Genomic DNA, 19,983 nt, shown 5'->3' on the forward strand with positions numbered 1-19,983 from the left:
ACTTGACATGCACTGTCAACTGTAGGACCTTATATAGACAGGTGTGTGCCTTTCCAAATCATGTCCAATCAATTTAATTTACCACAGGTGGACTCCAATCAAGTTGTAGAAACATCTCAAGGATGATCAATTGAAACAGGATGCACCTGAGCTCAATTTCATGTCTCATAGCAAAGGGTCTGAATACTTATGTAAATGTAATATTTCAGTTTTTTATTTTGAATAAATTAGCAAAAATGTCTAAAAACCTGTTTTTGCTTTGTCATTTAGGGGTATTGTGTGTAGATTAGAATAAGGCTGTAACGTAACAACATGTGGAAAAAGTGAAGGGGTCTGAATACTTTCCGAATGCACTGTACATGTAAACAGGGCTGAAAAGTGACTGGTAGCAGGAATATATAAATACTTAAGGTAATATACTAATGGTAATATATACATGTAAACAGGAGTAATAGTGACAAGTAGCAAGATAAATAGATAGATACTAATGGAAATGGCAATCAATAATCAATTAACAGCAGCATAGTGGTAGTAATAAAGCTAATCAATAATCATTTTAGCAGCAGCGTACGTGTGGGGATAGAAGCTTTTTGGGAGTCTGTTGGTCTTAGCCTTGATGCAATGGTACCACCTGCCGGAGGGGAGCATGGAGAACAGTCCATGTCTCAAATGGCTGGAGCCTTTGGCAATTTATCTGGCTTTTTTTAGACACCACCTGGCAGGTACGTCCTGGATGGCTAGGAGCTCACCCCCTTCCGGTCGTGGGCCATGCAGTTATCATACCAGACGGTGATACAACCAGTCAGGATGCTCTTGATGGTGCAGCTGTAAAAGTTCCTAAGGATCTGAGGGGCCATGCCAAATAGATACAACCATAATCCAAGGCGGGACATTTTCCTGCATCCAGGATGAGGCCTGCTCCCAGCAGGAACATGAAGCACTCCATGTCAGTAAGTCATGCATATTTTTTATATATACTGTATATAGCTAATACTCCACTCATATGCAGAGTGGAGAAGCACTATGCACCATAAACCTGTCTAATCCTGGAGTAACTCCCTGTCAGAGACTGATTAGAAGGTTTTGGGCCAATGGGAGTGAGAGCGAAGCTACAGACATGGTCCTCTGTAGCTCAATGAGTAGAGCATGGCGCTTGTAACGCCAGGGTAGTGGGTTCGATCCCTGGGACCACCCATACGTAAAAATTGATGCCACAGAATAAGGCTACCTTCAAACCAAAATTAATTAAGCACATGTCCAACACAGCTGTTTGGTGAGGAAAACACTGTTTTACATTTTTTAATTGGTTGGATAGTCTTTGCAACGGAGTTGCTGCGTCTTTTACTCATCCATTTGACTGATTGGAAGGTAGTGACACCGTTTCGCCCCAGCCTCCCAGGTACCAGAGTCCCCCTTAGGACTAGCTGGCTAAGCTAGCACACAGTGTATTTCGCTCCCGCTTGCCGAACACCTGCCCTCACCGTCGTTAACAGAACTGCAGGAAAACAGTGCCTGACAGGCGGGGACGAAGGACACTGCCTCCCGGTGTACGGCTAGCTAGCTACCGTTGTCGCCCCCGTCCTTTCTTCTGTGGAGTTTATCGGCGGCTGGCATCCAAAGTTATTGTGCATTAACGCCACCTACTGTACTGGAGCACACCCGCCTCCCGCCTATCCTAACTTAAAAATGGACCAATCTAAATATAAAAAGGGGTTCTTGCAGATGCAGGAACAGCCCGAATTGCAGGCCGCAATTGCACCCTTCTTGGATGCCTCAAAACAAAAGTGATGTAGGCTAAATTAAGCACGTGGAGTAATGAGTAGGATTCTGTGTTTACTTTTCACATGCAAAAGTGATTGCATAAAAATAATATGCTTTATATGCCATCTCAATTAAAATTAGTTTGAAAATTCAAACATAGATTTTATGGAAAATAGATGCACCATGCTGCCTTGCTGACACCATGACCGAGTGGTGCAGATTACTGTTTGATTTGAGAAGGCCGCTCCTCCCTCAACGTCATGGGCCATAGACGGTGCACAATGGCTCAGGTTAATAGAACTCCCTCAGTGATGGGTTTCTTTCTTTCTTGAAGGGTAGGCTTAGTGGAGTTGCCAACAACCAGATGCATCAGGTTTTCAGGGATACAGCTAATTCAACCTAGCTTCCCTTTCCGTTGAAAACCGGATAGGTTTCCACAGCCACAAAGTCAAAATTGTCTGTATCGTAAAAATGAAAACTAAAATTAGATTTTTGGTCTTAATTTAAGGTTAGGGTTAGGCATATGGTTAGCAGTGTGGTTAGGGTTGAAATCACATTTTAAGAAGATAAATTGTAGAAATAGGCTGGGTTTATTGCTTACCTGATAGTTACTTTAGGTTCCTCCAGAGAGGAAGAGGTGAAGCAAGATGTTTTACTCCGCCCAATATATGTTCACGAAAATAAGCACACGAAGTAAGACATTTTTGTGTGGAGCTCAATGAGAGCGTGTCGAATTTGGTCAACAAAAAATAGAATTGCTAATTTGGTATTTGAGGCTTATTTGATCGAATATACGTTTTGTAATGGTTAGGTTGTTACAAATGCACTGATATAAGTGGACACACGTGTCATTTCGGCAACATACCCAAAAACTACTTTATATTGGAGTTGTGCCTGTGGTCATAGAGATAGATAGAGGACTCATTAAGATTTTAAAGTAGTTGACTGTGTGGGAATTCCTATGAGTTGGGAGCAATCAGCCAATGAAGACAATGTACTACTTTTAAATGGAGATAGCCTCAAAGGCGCTGCCCAAGCTGTCACAGATGCTATAATGGCTCCGATACAAAGATGAGTCCTCTATCTATCTCTATGGCATGTTGTTCACAAACGTATCTGTCTTCACATTAGCTAGAATGGTCCCTCCCGCCTAACTTCCATCTTTGAGGACATGTATTTCCATTGTTAGTGCGGTCACTCCAATATCTTGTCAATATAATAGACAATCTTCGGTTACTGGTCAACTGTGAAAGCCTGTGATTGGACGATATTGCAGTTGCCGCGCTCTGCATATTTTTGGCCTGGTCATCTATTCCTACAGTGCAATTGATATGGATACCACTATAGTGTTTGCGAAGAGGGCTTGGTGTTTGCGAAGAAGTTCATTCACATCACGTGCTATACAGATCAGTATTAATGCGCAGGCATCTGTCGGTATTTGAAACTAACTGAAGGGAAGATTCCCGGTGTTTGTGATGCTCGTCATTTGGTGCGACGCAAACAGGGTGGCGAGAGTGTGGAAACAGAAGAGTAGTTGTCTGTTCTTTTGAGTTTTGAAGTTGAGTCTTTGCCTGACAAAGTGAAGTTAGAATATATAAGTTATCCTGTACGAGCTGTAATATTTTTGAATTTGTGAGTGTAGTGTTAGATGGTAGGGTATTTCTTTATATTATTTTTCAAGTAAAATATAAGGGAGTTGTACTCCAGTCTAGTAGGTGGCAGTAATGCAACAAATTGGATGCCAACCGCAGTTAAACCTCATCGAAGAAGAATAAGGTATTTGAAACCCAATACAGCTTTCCTTAGAAAGAGCTGTGATTGAAATACTACTGAATAGGTCTTCTGTCTTCAATAATCATATACAGCCTATGCAGGTGTGGATATATTTTGAGCAATCATTGGCATAATTAGTCAATTTTTGACGCGCGCTGTTATCGTGCTGTGCTCGAGGTCTGCACCTGTTCACTAGGATACTGGAGCCCGCGGTGAGTGTTCCATCTGCGTAGGGAAACATCACTTTGTTTTGACATTTTAAACCCTTTTACTTGCATTAACTACATAGCGCGTTATTTCTACCGAGTATTTACAGTGAAGGCTGGTTTAGCAGTTATTAGGAGTTATGCCATCTAGACCCGCGAACGGCTTTGTTCAGACCAGTGATATTCGGTGAAGAAGGCAAGAAGCCATAGCCGAGTCATAGTGTGCAGTTCAACTGCAATGCTCGGCCAGTCACCTCACGTTCTTGGAGGCATCTTGTGGATTCAGAATCCAATGAGAGGTATGTTTGGTGGGCTCATAACCTATGGGAATGCAACCCTTCTCTGTGTCAGGTGGGATGAAAATTGTGGACAGGTTGCTGATCTCATGATCATCCATTTTTTGCCATGCACTGATGCTATCACGTTCAATCCTAACCGTTCTCTCTGGTTCCACTTCTTCAGTAAAAATGTAACTTGGTTTGGTGTAATCAACACCTATCATTTCATCACAATTTTAAAATGCAACATTTGTTACTATTCAAGCTGATAGCATTACACATGATGATGACACAGTCGGTGTGTGTCATTCATGTGTTGTCCTGGGTCACCTCTGCATCTCCTGGGATATTTTATGTGGAACTGAAGTGAGGAAGTCTAAACTCCTATTTGGCCCATATGACCAGACTACTATTCAACATACCTATGCTCTAAATCTTGTAAAACCATTTTTACATTTTCTCAAGGACCACCTTAACTGTGGTACCTTTTGCTATATTTGCAGATCAATTAGGCCTTCATCTGCAGAAATGATTATTGAGACTGCATTAATTAATTGCTTTGCTGAGATTGTGGAGAAATGTGAACTGCACATCAGAGGCATTTCTAATCTCACAGAAGGTCTTCTTCTGCTAAAACTGCCCAAACATCCTTTTAATGCACTGGAGATTACATTTGTATATTTCTTACACATAATGTTTCCGTTTTTACACACTTTTAGTGAGGGTGCCCCTATATCTAGACATTTTTAATTATTACTAATACCATATAGGGCCTACATACATAGAGACAAAATGTACCTTGGTCCTACTCTCTAACCTGCAAACAAGTCCTGTAATGAATATAAATAGCATGTAGGCAGTTCTGTGATGAGTCCTCACTGTGCTGGTATGAGTTTAAACAACCTGGATTCAGGGGTAGACGTAATCGTAAATCCGGGACACTCCAATTAGTATGATATGTTACGTTTCATATGGTATGTATTCATTTGTGCATGTCCATCATCCGTTTCGTATGATATATGTTACGAATTGTAATTTGTACATTATGTTTACGAATTTGCTAAACGTATTTTAATGTTATGACTTCCAATTGGTTGTGGCTAATGTTAGCTAGGCTAGGGGTTAAGGTTAGGAGTTAGATTAAAGGGTTAGGGGAAGGGTTAGTTAACATGCTAAGTAGCTAAAAAGTAGTAAGTAGGTGCTAAAATGCTAAAGTTGTCTGTGATGAGGTTAGAATATGCAACCTTTAGGTTGCTAGACGTTAGCGTTATATGTCCACCCTGACCAACCATACTACTTTAGTTTTTAGCCTTAAGTAACCTTCTGTCTTATGGAACCATACCAAACGTAACATATCATAGTAATTTGAGTGTCCTGGATTTACATTTACTATGTTATGTATAGTCTATGAAACCAGGCTGGTTTAAAAAAAACAGTAGCATCCTTATGTTGGAGTTTCACCTTAGTACAGATGTGATGTAGCCTGGTTCTGCAATGTCACCGTGTTACATTATGAACCGATACCAACTCTTCTTAGACAATGAATGCAGCGCAGGTATTAATCAAATCAAATCAAATCAAATTTTATTGGTCACATGCGCCGAATACAACAGGTGCAGACATTACAGTGAAATGCTTACTTACATGTATAACATGTGAGACAATTATTAGCTGTTTGAAAATGTGAAATTTTTAGAATCCCTTGGTTTAACAGTTAAATATTTGTTTAAGTCATTAGTTATTTTCTGATTTTTATGCACTACCCGTTCAAAAGTTTGGGGTCACTTAGAAATGTCCTTGTTTTCGAAAGAAAAGCATATTTTTTTGTCAATTTTAAAATAACATCAAATTGATCAGAAATACAGTGTAGACCAGGGGTGTCAAACTCATTTTAGCTCAGGGGCCACATGGAGGAAAATCTATTCCCAAGTGGGCCGGACCGGAAAAATCATGGTGTGTGTATATATATATATATATATATATATATATATCTTAAAAACAACAACTTCAGATTGTTATCTTTGTTTTAATACGATCAACATACAACATAAAGCTGGAGCCTGAGGACAGTGTGTCCAAAATAGTACAAGCACAACATCACTATTAATCATAAAACACGTCAAGTTTATTTGAAAATTCTAAAGAAAAAGAACACACAAACACACAATGCCTCAGTGATTAACATAACTGTTTCACAGATCACAGAACTATATCAGGGTGTCATTTCTCAGGCAGAAATGTAGATAAAAATAATGAAAATCCTGTTCCCCAAACAAGTGCATGAACCACAGTCAAGAATAGGTTAAATATACAAATAAAATAAAATCAATTAAAAACAATAGCACATCAACATAAAAACATATAAACATAAATCTGAAAGCGTTGCTCAAACTCCCGTAACAGTCCCGTTATTTTATCTTTGAACCGCTTCATGTCTGCCACATGTTGGGTCGCGCACACATTTTTCAGACAGGGGAAGTGAGCTGCATCACCACCGGCAAGTTGCGTCTCCCACAATGACACCTTTAACTTGAAAGAACGTATGCTGTCATAATACTGCGTGACAACTTTGTTGCGCCCTTGCAGCTGTTTGTTCAAGTTATTCAGGTGCTCTGTAACATCCACCATAAATGCAAGGTCCTGCATCCATTCTGCGGAATGAAATTCTAACACTGGTTTGCCCTTTTCTTCCATGAACTGTTCAATTTCTTCTCGTAAATCAAAGAAAAGCCTCAGCACAGCACCTCGGCTTAACCATCTTACCTCAGTGTGGTATGGCAGGCCATTGATGTGGTCTTTCTCTCTGAGAAGGCTGTCAAACTGACAGTGATTCAGGCTTCTGGATCGGATGAAATTAACAGTTTGGATGACCACCTTCATGACGTTATCCATCTTTAATGACTTGCAACACAAAGCCTCCTGGTGCAAAATACAGTGAAAAGTCAAAAAATCACATCCTCCATTTGCAGATTGCACTTTCTCTGCCTGCTTTTTTCCCGATCATTGAGGGCGCACCATCTGTAGCCAGGCTGACAGCGCGGGACCAGTCCACTCCGACCCTGTCCAGCGCGCCGACGAGTGCGGTAAAAATATCAGCTGCTGTCGTTGTATCTGTCATCGGCACCAACTCCACGAACTCCTCGGTGACGGTCAATGTGTCATCAACTCCGCGGATGAAAATGGCCAGTTGTGCAACATCTGTAATGTCCGTGCTTTCATCAATTGCAACCGAAAACGCAATAAATGACTTTACTTTTTGCTTCAACTGGCTGTCCAAATCCACTGAAAGATCGGAAATCCTGTCTGCAACTGTGTTTCTTGGCTTTGTGTTGCAAGTCATTAAAGATGGATAACGTCATGAAGGTGGTCATCCAAACTGTTAATTTCATCCGATCCAGAAGCCTGAATCACCGTCAGTTTGACAGCCTTCTCAGAGAGGCTGATATTTGCAAAAGCCTGCCGCTTTTCAGGGCACACAATCTCCGCTGCCTTCATCATGCATGTTTTTACAAATTCACCCTCACTAAATGGTTTTGAAGCCACTGCGATTTCATTAGCAATGAGGTAGCTAGCTTTCACTGCAGCGTCACTGATGTCTCAGCTGTGAGTAAACACAGACTGCTGTTTCTTCAGACCCGCCAACAGTTCATTCACCTTCTCTCATCTCCGCTGTCCTTGAAAGTTGTCATATTTGTCGGCATGAAGACTCACATAGTGGTGACGAAGGTTATATTCTTTCAGCACTGCAACATGCTCTGAACACACCAAACATACAGCTTTCCCATTCAATTCCGTGAATAAATAGGATTACCATTTTTCTTGGAACACTCTGCACTCTGCGTCCACTTTTCTCTTTTTTGACAGAGGCATATTGGGGCAATGAGGGTGCCAAAGCACATAATGTTAAAAGTAGAAGCCGTAATAAATATCGCGGGCAACACAAAGTAGCTCATTGGCTGCACGTGCTTGACCTACTTGCTCTGCCCCGGTATAAACAGTGCTTGCTTAACACAATTGCTATTGCGCCATCCAGTGGACGCAATTGGAACAGCAGTTTATTTTATAGAAAAATTGCAGCGCATTTTTATACTTTTTTTATTTTGTTCAAAATCATCTCGCATCTCGTTTGACACCCCTGGTGTAGACATTGTTAATGTTGTAAATGGCTATTGTAGCTGGAAACGGCTGATTTTTTTTTATTTTTTTTATGGAATATCTACATAGGTGTACAGAGGCCCATTATCACCAACCATCAGTCCTGTGTTCCAATGGCATGTTGTGTTTGCTAATCCAAGTTCATCATTTTAAAAGGCTAATTGATCATTAGATAACCCTTTTGCAATTATGTTACCACAGCTGAAAACTGTTGTGCTGATTTTAAAGAAGCAATAAAACTAGCCTTCTTGAGGCTAGTTGAGTATCTCGAGCATCAGCAATTGTGGGTTCAATTACAGGCTCAAAATGGCCAGAAACAAAGAACTTTCTTCTGAAACTCGTCAGTCTATTCTTGTTCTGAGAAATGAAGGCTATTCCATGCGAGAAATTGCCAAGAAACTGAAGATCTCGTACTACTCCCTTCATAGAACAGTGCAAACTGTCTCTAACCAGAATAGAAAGAGGAGTGGGAGGTCCCGGTGCACAACTGAGCGAGAGGACAATTAGTGTCTAGTTTGAGAAACGGGCACCACACAGGTCCTCCAACTGGCAGCTTCATTAAATAGTACCCGCAAAACACCAGTCTCAACGTCAACAGTAAAGAGGCAACTCCGGGATGCTGACCTTCTAGGCAGAGTTGCAAAGAAAAAGCCATATCTCAGACTGGCCAATAAAAAGAAAATATTAAGATGGGCAGTCTGAGATATGGCTTTTTCTTTGCAACTCTGCCTAGAAGGTCAGCATCCCGGAGTCGCCTCTTCACTGTTGACATACAGTAGTGTATAACCTGCAAGTGATAAAGCACATCATTACTTCAACTGCTTGATCTCCAGTTGAGACACCTTGATCTTAATATAATTATTTAGTAGCATGAAATGTATTCTGGCAGATTCAGACAGTCTAAAATGCTAGGGATGGTGAGGTGATATTGCTTTGTGTGAAGATCCTGTGGTGAAGCAGGCAGACTGTCTTGGAGATGAGGTACAGTTGAAGTCGGAAGTTTACATACACTTAGGTCGTTTTTCAACCACTCCACAAATTTCTAGTTAACAAACTATAGTTTTGGCAAGTTGGTTAGGACATCCACTTCGTGCATGACACAAGTCATTTTTCCAACAATTGTTTACAGACAGATTATTTCACTTATAATTCACTGTATCACAATTCCAGTGGGTCAGAAGTTTACATACACTAAGTTGACTGTGCCTTTAAACAGCTTGGAAAATTCCAGAAAATGATGTCATAGCTTTAGAAGCTTCTGATAGGCTAATTGACATCATTTGAGTCAATTGGAAGTGTACCTGTGGATGTATTTCAAGGCCTACCTTCAAACTCAGTGCCTCTTTGCTTGACATCATGGGAAAATCAAAAGAAATCAGCCAAGAAAAAAATAAAATAATTGTAGACCTCATTCTTGGGAGAAATTTCCAAACGCCTGAAGGTACCACGTTCATCTGTACAAACAATAGTACGCAAGTATAAACACCATGGGACCACGCAGCCGTCATACCGCTCAGGAAGGAGACACGTTCTGTCTCCTAGAGATGAACGTACTTTGGTGCGAAAAGTGCAAATCAATCCCAGAACAACAGCAAATTACCTTGTGAATATGCTGGAGGAAACGGGTACAAAAGTATCTATATCCACAGTAAAACTAGTCCTATATCGACAACCTGAAAGGCCGCTCCGCAAGGAAGAAGCCACTGCTCCAAAACTGCCATAAAAAGCCAGACTACGGTTTGCAACTGCACATGGGGACAAAGATTGTACTTTTTGGAGAAATGTCCTCTGTTCTGATGAAACAAAAATAGAACTGTTTGGCCATAATGACCATTATGTTTGGAGGAAAAAGGTGGGTAGCTTGCAAGCTGAAGTACACCATCCCAACTGTGAAGCAGGGGGGTGGCAGCATCATGCTGTGGGGGTGCTTTGCTGCAGGAGGGACTGATGCACTTCACAAAATAGATGGCATCATGAGGAAGGAGCATTATGTGGATATATTGAAGCAACATCTCAAGACATCAGTCAGGAAGTTAAAGCTTGTTCGCAAATGGGTCTTCCAAATGGACAATGATCCCAAGCATACTTCCAAAGTTGTGGCAAAACGGCTTAAGGACAACAAAGTCAAGGTATTGGAGTGGCCATCACAAAGCCCTGACCTCAATCCTATAGAAAATGTGTGGGCAGAACTGAAAAAGCATGTGCGACCAAGGAGGCCTACAAACCTGACTCAGTTACACCAGCTCTGTCAGGAGGAATGGGCCAAAATTGCCCCAACTTATTGTGGGAAGCTTGTGGAAGGCTACCCAAAACGTTTGACCCAAGGAAAAAAAAAAAAGTAAATGCAATGCTACCAAATACTAATTGAGTGTATGTAAACTTCTGACCCACTGGGAATGTGATGAAATAAATAAAAGCTGAAATAAATCATTCTCTCTCTCCTATTATTCTGACATTTCACATTCTGAAAATAGTGGTGATCCTAACTGACCTAAAACAGGGAATTTTGACTTGGATTAAATGTCAGGAATTGTGAAAAACTGAGTTTAAATGTATTTGGCTAAGGTGTATGTAAACTTCCGACTTCAACTGTATATCATGACAGTCTGAGACAGTTATTAATCACATACACACTCAAAATACATATTACATGTTCTTGAGAACCTATGGGCAGACACCCTACCTCCCTCAATCTACACACACATCCTTGATTAAAGACCAGTGCCGTTACAAATGTCCACTGAGTTCTACTTGAGGCTTCATCATGTAGCGTCATCATAACTTAATACTGCCCTGAGAAACGTGGAGGACATAATTGTTATTATGTTGTCCGTGATATCATAACTTGTGTCGCTTCATGACAAATGATACGATCACAGTCATGACATCATGTCCCGCTTTATGACGGTGGACGCTTATCTTGCACATACTGACATAAGTTATGACTGCTTATGTAATCTGTTGCATAATACTTGGGACACTGTAAATGGCTTTGTGGCTGAGGGTTCCAGTGAACTGGTACAGAACATTACTTTAGCCTACAATTGGATGCCCTGGCCTATCCATCAGACCAATGCTCTCAAACCTTAGTTAAGCGCAGCGTTTACCTCTTTGGCCAAGCCTATCCATTCCCTTCAGTCTGGCCTCTCTCTGCTCAGCCTGTCTAATGCGCCCTACACTGACCCTCCTCACTAAGCATCAGGGTTTGCACAAGGTGCTTAAAGTACTTGAATTTGGCACTCTGAAATCCAAGTACTGGAATACCTTAAATCAGACATTTTCTCAAGTTGGTACTTGAATTTGAATGGAGAGGAGAACAGAAAATGATCAAATATGTTAATATGAAAAAGATTAAACATTTGTTGGTCTTGCAAATTCATTTTCAGGCAGACTACCAAGTTTTATTTCCTCACGTGTTTCGTGCCCTGTTGCCAGGCGAACTCGCTCATTCCACCCACACTGCCACTCAGCCAGGCAGGTACAGAACTGACTGATTAGGCGCCGCCAAATGTCACATTGATAGCTAAAATACTGGGCAAATGTAGATTCAAGCCTGCCTGACAGGATATTGATGTTTATGAATGGGTTTTGCCAGACCCAACCAGGGATGCAGTGGAGGGTAAACACAGTTTTTAAGCACTTTTTTTGTTTGTGAAATAGCGTTTACTCACCGTTTTTATTTAGTTAATTATTGTTTACCCACTTACTGCGTTACCAGCATTGATCAACGTTCAGAAGGCTTCTTGATCTGAGTTCTAGTCGCGCCTACCTCTGCGAACGAGTGAAATCATGAATGATTCATGCATGTTCGCCTGCTCCCCCGGATTTAACTTGTTAGCGGCGCATTCACTCACCACTCTGTCCAACGGGAAACTCCGCCCACGACATAGGCCGAGAGGTGAAATGAACTACCTCAGTCCAGACCTACAGTGGCAAGTAGCAGAGAGACATCACCCAAACAAAAACAAACCTGACTCTTGGAGAATGAGTGTACAACTGGTAAATAGTTGCTGATATTTCAGTCAAATGTCTAGCTAGCTAGGTAACTCAAGGGCTCTGGCTATTAGCTAGGTAACTATCTATAACTAACTGGCTAGAAGGATTAAGTTAGACACTAACGTTGAACGGAGCCTGACCTCAACAGGAGCAGTTGACTGAAATTAAGCTAGCTATAATCAAAAGATGGGCTACTATAAGTTAACATAACAAAATAGAGAGTAGTGAGACGGACTGTGGTGAGTCATACAGCAATGTAGGCAAAGGAGATGCACAGACAGAGGAAGCATTGAAGCAAGCAGGGAGAGTTTAGTAGTACAGTGGTTCCCAAACTTGGGTTCCAGGACCCTTGTGGGGTCCTCTAAAATTGAAATAGATTCTCTCAGGGGAACCTTTCATCTTACCAAAGACATTAATAAGTTGTTTCTCTTCAAATGGGTATAGAATACAACATTTTAGAGTAATCTAAGGGCCTTTTTACACTGTCGGAATTCACCTTTATGTCATTGTGTTGGGACAGCCTGTGGGACCAAACATTTTGTGAAATATAAACACAATTTAATATTATTATCATGTACACTGAACAAAAATACAGTTCAAATAAGGAAATCAGTCAACATCATCAGTACTGACTTACCACTCATGTATGTCGTATATAAGTAGTGAAACACTTGAGTAGAAATTGTAAGGTAGTGATGAATAGTAAGTAAGTTGGTTATTTTCATGAGGTTGTGGCGATATACTGTCATCTGGTGGCGACTAGAAACAATTGCATAATAGGAACTATTACAAATTGATGGTCCTTGAAATTAAATATTAGTGCTTGAAAACTTCCTTGAAAGTCCTTGAATTTGACTTGCCACTGTCTGTACGAACCCTGGTGCAGCCATTCAGATGCCTAAATCTCTCAGTTCCACCGCCCCTGGCAACGTAGAGGCCTGTCAGCCCAGGGAAAGAGGCTGGCTACACTTCCCTGAGGGACCTGTAGGCTATTTGTTGCGCCTCAACACTAGCCCCTTTCGCTTAGTTTACCCAGGGCTTTGGGGAAAACCCCACAGTATAGGGAGAAAACACTTTTTAACAGAACCTACGAGATATCATATTTAACTAAAAAAATTTGTGGTTGTCAGTTCTACACAAGAATATGAATATTTATAGCTGAGAAACCATTTATTTGGTGTTGTAGTCATTCAGTATCCCTAAGTAGTACGTTACAACATCACTAATATTTTCAGTCATATTGTAGTCAATAAAAGCGGTTAAGATGGATAAGATACAGTGAGGGAAAATAAGTATTTGATCCCCTGCTGATTTTGTACGTTTGCCCACTGACAAAGACATGATCAGTTTATATAATTTTAATGGTAGGTTTATTTGAAAAAGTGAGAGACAGAATAACAACAAAAACATCCAAAACAACGCATGTAAAAAATGTTATAAATTGATTTGCATTTTAATGAGGGTAATAAGTATTTGACCCCTCTGCAAAACATGACTTAGTACTTGGTGGCAAAACCCTTGTTGGCAATCACAGAGGTCAGACGTTTCTTGTAGTTGGCCACCAGGTTTGCACACATCTCAGGAGGGATTTTGTCCCACTCCTCTTTGCAGATCTTCTCCAAGTCCTTAAGGTTTTGAGGCTGAAGTTTGGCAACTCAAACCTTCAGCTCCCTCCACAGATTTTCTATGGGATTAAGGTCTGGAGACTGGCTAGGCCACTCCAGGACCTTAATGTGCTTCTTCTTGAGCCACTCCTTTGTTGCCTTGGCCGTGTGTTTTGGGTCATTGTCATGCTAGAATACCCATCCACAACCCATTTTCAATGACCTGGCTGAGGGAAGGAGGTTCTCACCCAAGATTCGACGGTACATGGCCCCGTCCATCGTCCCTTTGATGCGGTGAAGCTGTCCTGTCCCCTTAGCAGAAAAACACCCCCAAAGCATAATGTTTCCACCTCCATGTTTGACGGTGGGGATGGTGTTCTTGGGGTCATAGGCAGCATTCCTCCTCCAAACACGGCGAGTTGAGTTGATGCCAAAGAGCTCCATTTTGGTCTCATCTGACCATAACACTTTCACCCAGTTCTCCTCTGAATCATTCAGATGTTCATTGGCAAACTTCAGACGGGCCTGTATATTAACTTTTTTGAGCAGGGGGACCTTGCGGGCGCTGCAGGATTTCAGTCCTTCACGGCGTAGTGTGTTACCAATTGTTTTCTTGGTGACTATGGTCCCAGCTGCCTTGAGATCATTGACAAGATCCTCCCGTGTAGTTCTGGGCTGATTCCTCACCGTTCTCATGATCATTGCAACTCCATGAGGTGAGATCTTTTATGGAGCTCCAGGCCGAGGGAGATTGACAGTTATTTTGTGTTTCTTCCATTTGCGAATAATCGCACCAACTGTTGTCACCTTCTCGCCAAGGTGCTTGGTGATGGTCTTGTAGCCCATTCCAGCCTTGTGTAGGTCTACAATCTTGTCCCTGACATCCTTGGAGAGCTCTTTGGTCTTGGCCATGGTGGAGAGTTTGGAATCTGATTGATTGCTTCTGTGGACAGGTGTCTTTTATACAGGGAACAAATTGAGATTAGGAGCACTCCCTTTAAGAGTGTGCTCCTAATATCAGATCATTACCTGTATAAAAGACACCTGGGAGCCAGAGATCTTTCTGATTGAGAGGGGGTCAAATACTTATTTCCCTAATTAAAATGCAAATCAATTTATGACATGCGTATTTCTCTCACTGTTCAAATAAACCTACCATTAAAATTATAGACTGATTATTTCTTTGTCAGTGGGCAAACGTACAAAATCAGCAGGGGATCAAATAGTTTTTTCCCTCACTGTATCGTGCCAGATTCGTTATGGTTTCAAAATATCCACAAAAAAACATCTTCATATTCACAGAGCAACCTATATTTTGTCAAAGTCACTGATTAGAGAACTTCTGCTATTCCTCCCACTGAGCTTGTATAACTCCCAATTACTGAAGTGGATTCGATTTAAATAGAAAGGCAGCTTTTATTTTTATACACTGACACACTATGTACTGAGGCAGATTCACACACAGAGATACAGGGATGAGGTAACTCAGTCTAATTTTAGACCTGATAAATATGCAATTGACACAATGCACTGAGAGCACGTAACTCCTGTTGTCGCTCATGTGTACAGTAACATCAGCTCTATAGATTTGCTGTTTGTCAACATAATCAATTCACTCAGTCAAGGACATGAATGACCTCTAAAGGGGGCTTTCACACCAAATTGGTTTGGTGTGGTTTTTCCGAACTGGTGCATTTACCACCTTTTAGTTTGGTTCATTTGGACTGGTGTGAACATTCTATCCACATTCGGGAGCACACTAAACAACTCACCACGGTACGCTCAAAAAGGGTGGTCTCTGTTCAATTCGTACCGTGGTGCGGTTCGCTGCAGGTGAAAACGCAGTCCGGACCAAACACAGTAACGCATTATTATTGGTTGTTTGACTGCGAACATTTGATGAAATACACACAGTATCATAACTTGATCTCTGAAACATTCTGTGAGTAGCAGCGAATCCGATGCAGATTCTGGGCTATATTTTCCACACTATTGCGCTGTTTTCTCCCACATGTTGTTGGAAGACTAAAGCGAAAGTAATATGAAAGATTGTGACACAAGTGACGCTTCATGATAATCATAAATGGATTTAACGTGAGCATGTTTGTCCAATAAACAAATAATTAGCATGGACACGTGGCTTTGTTTTAGGAATTTGTTTGACATTTGTGAAACCAACCAGACCAAAAATACAATGTAACATACCGTTTGAACTATAGCTCAGAACTATGTGTGAAAATACTTGGGAGTAAAAAAACGTAAGAAAGTAGGACTTTGGACAGTTATTTCTTCCACCTTTAGAAATCTATAAGAACTATTTTTGTTATAATTATGATTCCCATCTCCTTTGAATAAAGGGTGTGTCCAAAATGGCACCCTGTTCCCTTTATAGTGCACTAGTCTTGACCAGAGCCTTATGAGCCCTGGACAAAGGTAGTGCACTATAATGGGATTAGGGTGCCATTTGGGACGTAGACATTGAGTCAACTTGCTGTGTACTTCTGCTTTGTCACAACTCTGGATGACCATGAAGTTCACTGAGCCCCATTCTGCTGAGTGATTGAAGCCACTGAAGTGAGAATTTCAAAGTCATTGATATAACTGTGGGCACAGATGTGGGACTCTGTCAGAGGAAGTCAGTAGAGACTTATTTGCTGAATTTTTGCATAAAATATATTTGTTTGGGCCATGACGTCTTTCGCATGAGGTGAGAGCGATGTCTTGGTAAGGAATGCAATTGTATGCATGATGGAGCACCTGAGTTTGAATACAAACTCTTAGTTCACTGGGTCATACAGTGCCTTGCAAAAGTATTCATCCCCCTTGGCGTTTTTCCTATTTTGTTGCATTACAACCTGTAATTTTAAATGGATTTTATTTGGATTTCATGTAATGGACATACACAAAATAGTCCAAATTGGTGAAGTGAAATGAAAAAAATAACTTGTTTCTAAAAAAAATATAAACGGAAAAGTGGTGCGTGCATATGTATTCACCCCCTTTGCTATGAAGCCCCTAAATAAGATCTGGTGCAACCAATTACCTTCAGAAGTCACATAATTAGGTAGATTGCACACAGGTGGACACAAGTGTCACATGATCTGTCACATGTTCTCAGTATATATACACCTGTTCTGAAAGGCCCCAGAGTCTGCAACACCACTAAGCAAGAGGCACCACCAAGCAAGCGGCACCATGAAGACCAAGGAGCTCTCCAAACAGGGCAGGGACAAAGTTGTAGAGAAGTACAGATCAGGGTTGGGTTATACAAAAATATCAGAAACTTTGAACATCCCACGGAGCACCATTAAATCCATTATTAAAAAATGGAAAGCATATGGCACCACAACAAACCTGCCAAGAGAGGGCCGCCCACCAAAACTCACGTACCAGGCAAGGAGGGAATTAATCAGAGAGGCAACAAAGAGACCAAAGATAACCCTGAAGGAGCTGCAAAGCTCCACAGCGGAGATTGGAGTATCTGTCCATAGGACCACTTTAAGCCGTACACGCCACAGAGCTGTGCTTTACTGAAGAGTGTCCAGAAAAAAGCCATTGCTTAAAGAAAAGAAGAAGCCGATAGGTTTGGTGTTTGCCAAAAGGCATGTGGGAGACTCCCCAAACATATGGAAGAAGGTACTCTGGTCAGATGAGACTAAAATTGAGCTTTTTGGCCATCAAGGAAAATGTCTGGCGCAAACCCAACACCTCTCATCACCCCGAGAACACCATCCCCACAGTGAAGCATGGTGGTGGCAGCATCATGCTGTGGGGATGTTTTTCATCGGCAGGGACTGGGAAACTGGTCTGAATTGAATGTATGATGGATGGCGCTAAATACAGGGAAATTCTTGAGGGGAAACCTGTTTCAGTCTTCCAGAGATTTGAGACTGGGATGGAGGTTCACCTTCCAGCAGGACAATGACCCTAAGCATACTGCTAAAGCAACACTCGGGTGGTTTAAGGGGAAACATTTAAATGTATTGGAATGGCCTAGTCAAAGGCCAGACCTCAATCCAATTGAGAATCTGTTGTATGACTTAAAGATTGCTGTACACCAGCGGAACCCATCCAACTTGAAGGAACTGGAGCAGTTTTGCCTTGAAGAATGGGCAAAAATCCCAGTGGCTAGATGTGCCAAGCTTATAGAGCCATACCAAGAGACTTGCAGCTGTATTTGCTACAAAAGGTGGCTCTACAAAGTATTGACTTTGGGGGGGTGAATAGTTATGCACGCTCAAGTTTAGTTTTTTTGTCTTATTTCTTGTGTGTTTCACAATAAAAAAATATTTTGCATCTTCAAAGTGGTAGGCATGTTGTGTTTTTATTTCCAGGTTGTAAGGCAACAAAATAGGAAAAATGCCAAAGGGGGTGAATACTTTCGCAAGCCACTGTATACATTGAGTGTACAAAACATTAAGAACCTGCTTTTTCTATGACCAGGTGGATCGAGGTGAAAGCTATGATCCCTTATTGATTCCACTTCAATCAGTGTAGATGAAGGGGAGGAGACGGGTTAAATAAGGATTTTCTTTAAAGCCTTGAGACAATTGAGACATGGATTGTGTATGTGCCATTCAGAGGGTGAATGGGCAAAACAAAAGTTTTAAGTGTCTTTGAACGGGGTATGGTGGTAGGCAATGTTCCCTAAAAAAAAAAGAAAGCGGCACTGAGCAAATTTCAGGTCTGCTGAGCGCAAACTTGAATGTTTAGAAAGTTCTGTGTAATTTCTGGCGCACGTTTAATGTGAACGCTTTAAGTTAGTTTTAACAGTGGCCAAGTAAGCTACTGTGGCTATTTAATCATAATGTAGGCCTACCAGAGTGGCCTACCATCAAAAACAGTGGAGAAAAATGCATCTCATAACATTTTAACATGGAAATAGATGTTCTATCATTCAGCATACAGTAGCAGCAAATGTGTGTTCAATGTAGGCCTACATTCCATGAGACGTTTGAAAAGAAACATGCAGGGCTTGACATTAACCTGTTTATCCACTTGTCCTTCAGACAAGGAGGTGACTGAAATGTTGTTTGATGCAAGAAACAACTTTACAAAATAATTCATTATTATTCCCATACCACTATTACAGGGAATCAGACAAATGCTACCCTCTGCCTATTGGCTACTTAGCTTATTCAATAAGGGGGGTACAACTAATTATTAGGAAGGTGTTAATGTTTTGTACACTCAGTGTACATTTCCCAGCAGGAAGAAGTTGGCATTGATGTCATACTTCTCGTGGTTGTTCAGACATTACAACCAGGGAAACACGTCATATTCTGGTTGTTATCTGGAGACATAACCAGCTGTCTTTATCTGGTCACTAAAAAGACGTATGAAAAAACATGGCATAAGGATGCCGTTGCAACCCGTTTTGGCTTCTGGGACATAGGTTAATCTCTAAGTCATTCAGGAGGGCACTTGCCTTGCCTACTGTACTCTCCATATAGATGTCAAATAGTTTGTGGTTGCAGACAAGACCCATGAGGCTTCTCATACCTATGGGTATTGGTTGGACGGAGCTTTAAAAGCTGCAGCTGCTGAAGTCGGAAAAGGTACAGAAAGTTTCAGTCAATTTTTTTGGCAGAAGCTAAATTGGGAGAGTTGTTCCTTCTGCTGAAATATTAAACACTGTCCTTATGCTCCGAATCGAGCATATCATCTATTTTTGTCTTTGACTCTTTGTGTTTGATGCCGAGTGCTAATAGCTTACTGCCTCAACGGTGTGTTAAATTTAGCATGTGTCGTTTATAAAGTGCCCACCCCCAAACCAGTGAGAGATGTTCAGAGCAGAACGCATCTATGGACAGCCTATCAGAGGCCAGCCCGAGTTCATGGTGGAGCCTGGCAAAGTTTGAACAGTAACTTTTGATAGGATGTCAGGGTGAATTGGGGAGAAAAGTATGAGATCTTTCAAACTTCAGTCAGTCTGAAAGTTACCATGCATAGCCGGGACATAAACTCATCAAGCCTGCCATGCCCAAAGCCCTACATCTGATCCTAGACCTTGTCGGTACTGTCAGGCGCATGGTTGTTTGTGCGTACTCTAATACAGTGCGTTCGGAAAGAATTCAGACCCCTTTACTTTTTCCACATTTTGTTACGTTACAGCCTTATTGTAAAATGGATTAAATTGTTGTTTTTCCCCCTCAATCTACACAACACATTTTTGCACATTTTATAAAAACAATTAAAACTGAATTCACA

At 41.3% G+C, this 19,983-nt stretch overlaps 1 protein-coding gene across 1 annotated transcript in view; it reads left to right on the forward strand.

Annotated features, from left to right (window-relative positions):
- Positions 1–3,545: 3,545 nt before the first annotated feature.
- The window catches only part of LOC121571474 (sterile alpha motif domain-containing protein 12-like), a 102,152-nt gene continuing 85,714 nt past the window's right edge, over positions 3,546–19,983 (forward strand). The window contains exon 1 of the mRNA XM_041882955.2: positions 3,546–4,039. Coding sequence (XP_041738889.1) covers positions 3,979–4,039 — 61 coding nt within the window. The 5' untranslated portion in view covers positions 3,546–3,978. The remainder of the gene's footprint in view (positions 4,040–19,983) is intronic.

Source organism: Coregonus clupeaformis, chromosome 8 (assembly GCF_020615455.1).
Source record: "Coregonus clupeaformis isolate EN_2021a chromosome 8, ASM2061545v1, whole genome shotgun sequence".
Lineage (NCBI taxonomy): Eukaryota > Metazoa > Chordata > Actinopteri > Salmoniformes > Salmonidae > Coregonus > Coregonus clupeaformis.